The sequence below is a fragment of the Arachis ipaensis genome, chromosome B05 (assembly GCF_000816755.2).
Source record: "Arachis ipaensis cultivar K30076 chromosome B05, Araip1.1, whole genome shotgun sequence".
NCBI classification, from domain to species: Eukaryota; Viridiplantae; Streptophyta; class Magnoliopsida; order Fabales; family Fabaceae; genus Arachis; species Arachis ipaensis.
In genome coordinates, this window is record NC_029789.2 from 146,367,385 (window position 1) to 146,369,144 (window position 1,760).

The following is a 1,760-nucleotide window of genomic DNA, read 5'->3' on the forward strand; positions in this document are numbered from 1 at the left end:
AGGAGAAAAGTTTAGGAGACCAGCAACTTTGTTAAATTTTGGCCAGCATGTAACCAGCAAAGAAAAGTGAACCATTGGATGAAATTTCACACCAATCTCACACCATTAAAACCATCATTGATGGCTATTTGATTACTACAAATCACAAAAATGACTGGCCCTAACATTCCTCTAAAAAAGGAAAAGAATTCCAAAAGAAAAGGATCATAAGAGAATGAGCAAGTAAATTAAAAGTACTCACTTTGGTGCCACCATCAAAGAAATTAGGTCGACATAGTTTGGCATAAACCTCTTTCTTGGACATGATTCTAATTAGATCCTCTTTGTTATCACCAAGAATCTTATTGAGAAGGAACTCATATGATTGTGGCAACTTTGATTCCCACACAAAATCAGCTGAGGAAGCTCTATGAAAAGTTTTGTTCACTTTAGCCAATTGGCAAATCTCTTTTGGATCAAAACTCATCATCATGAATGAGATGCAGCTCTCTGGAATGTCACCAAGCCCTGTTGATGATCTTGATTCTGAAACAACATCCTCAATTTCTGCTACACTAATTGAGGAACTAGCAGCCCCCATCAAAATTTAGATTCCACTTTACACTTGATCAATTCAAGTTGAGCTCGTTCTTCTTTTGTTGTAACTTAATTATTCGTCTTTTATGACGGACTTATAACGGATGGATTTGGATCTGAACGTGATGATTCTGCTCGATTCGAATATGAAGTAGAAGAATTTGGTTCAATGGTAGAGGAGAAGAGGGTAAAGGAGATGAGAGAAGAAGATTGAAGGAGAAGGTGGTATTAGTTTCATTTTATTCATAAATGAATGTGTGATAGTGTCACATGCCTCATTGAGAATTTTGGGTTTTAAGAACAAACAAGTGGTTGGGAATGTTATGAGGAAGGGGGGAAAAGGTATAAAGGGGGAATTATTTAAGCTCTTTGGGGTCCAAGTTCCAAACCACAAATTAAATTAAAATTTTGAAGATAGTGGACGTGTATATGAGTGTGCATGGAATATAAAATTAAGACTTTTGTGGTTGCCTCCTTCATTCTTATTATTTACTTTAATTAATTACTTATTTATATGATGTGTGGAGATTAATTAATTAATTAAGGGCCTATTCTGTCCCTTCCAACTTCCAAGTTCTACATCTTTTTTTTCATTTAATTTGTTTTAATTAATTCTAAATTCTGTCCTTGACTTCTGGGTATGAATATTAGAAACTTATGGGTATGAATATTAGAATGGAGGAGTGCTAGGGGAACAACGAAAATTTTGAACAACATGAACAATCACCAATCAAATGAAAATACACTACACTCTAATTTAATGCTACTAATTAAATTTACTCTTTTAATTTTATTAATTTACATTGTTTACACATTGTTCAAAAATTTTGTTAGTTACCTGTACTTTTCCTATTAAAATTCCGTATATTGAATGATACATGATTTATATGTATTGATTGAGTCCCACAAGGGAACTAATGGAATATTTGAATTTAGATTTTTGATACTATGTAATGAAACCACTCATCTCAAAAATTCAAGCTGATAGAAAAATGTAACATTAATGGTACAGATATTCCATTGACTCCCTATACTTTCTCGTATTGATTATATTTATGTTCGTGTTTGAGTTAGCAAAAGTTAGAATACGTGTTATTACTTATTAATGTTGTATTATGTATTGAAAGAAGTCTCGTATTATTTAATCAACAATATTTAAAAAACAATAAAAAATAATCTAAATC

The 1,760-nt window shown here is 32.1% G+C and overlaps 1 protein-coding gene across 1 annotated transcript in view; it reads right to left on the reverse strand.

Annotated features, from left to right (window-relative positions):
* The window catches only part of LOC107644780 (F-box protein PP2-A13), a 4,659-nt gene extending 3,648 nt beyond the window's left edge, over positions 1-1,011 (reverse strand). The window contains exon 1 of the mRNA XM_016348710.2: positions 242-1,011. Coding sequence (XP_016204196.1) covers positions 242-580 — 339 coding nt within the window. The 5' untranslated portion in view covers positions 581-1,011. The remainder of the gene's footprint in view (positions 1-241) is intronic.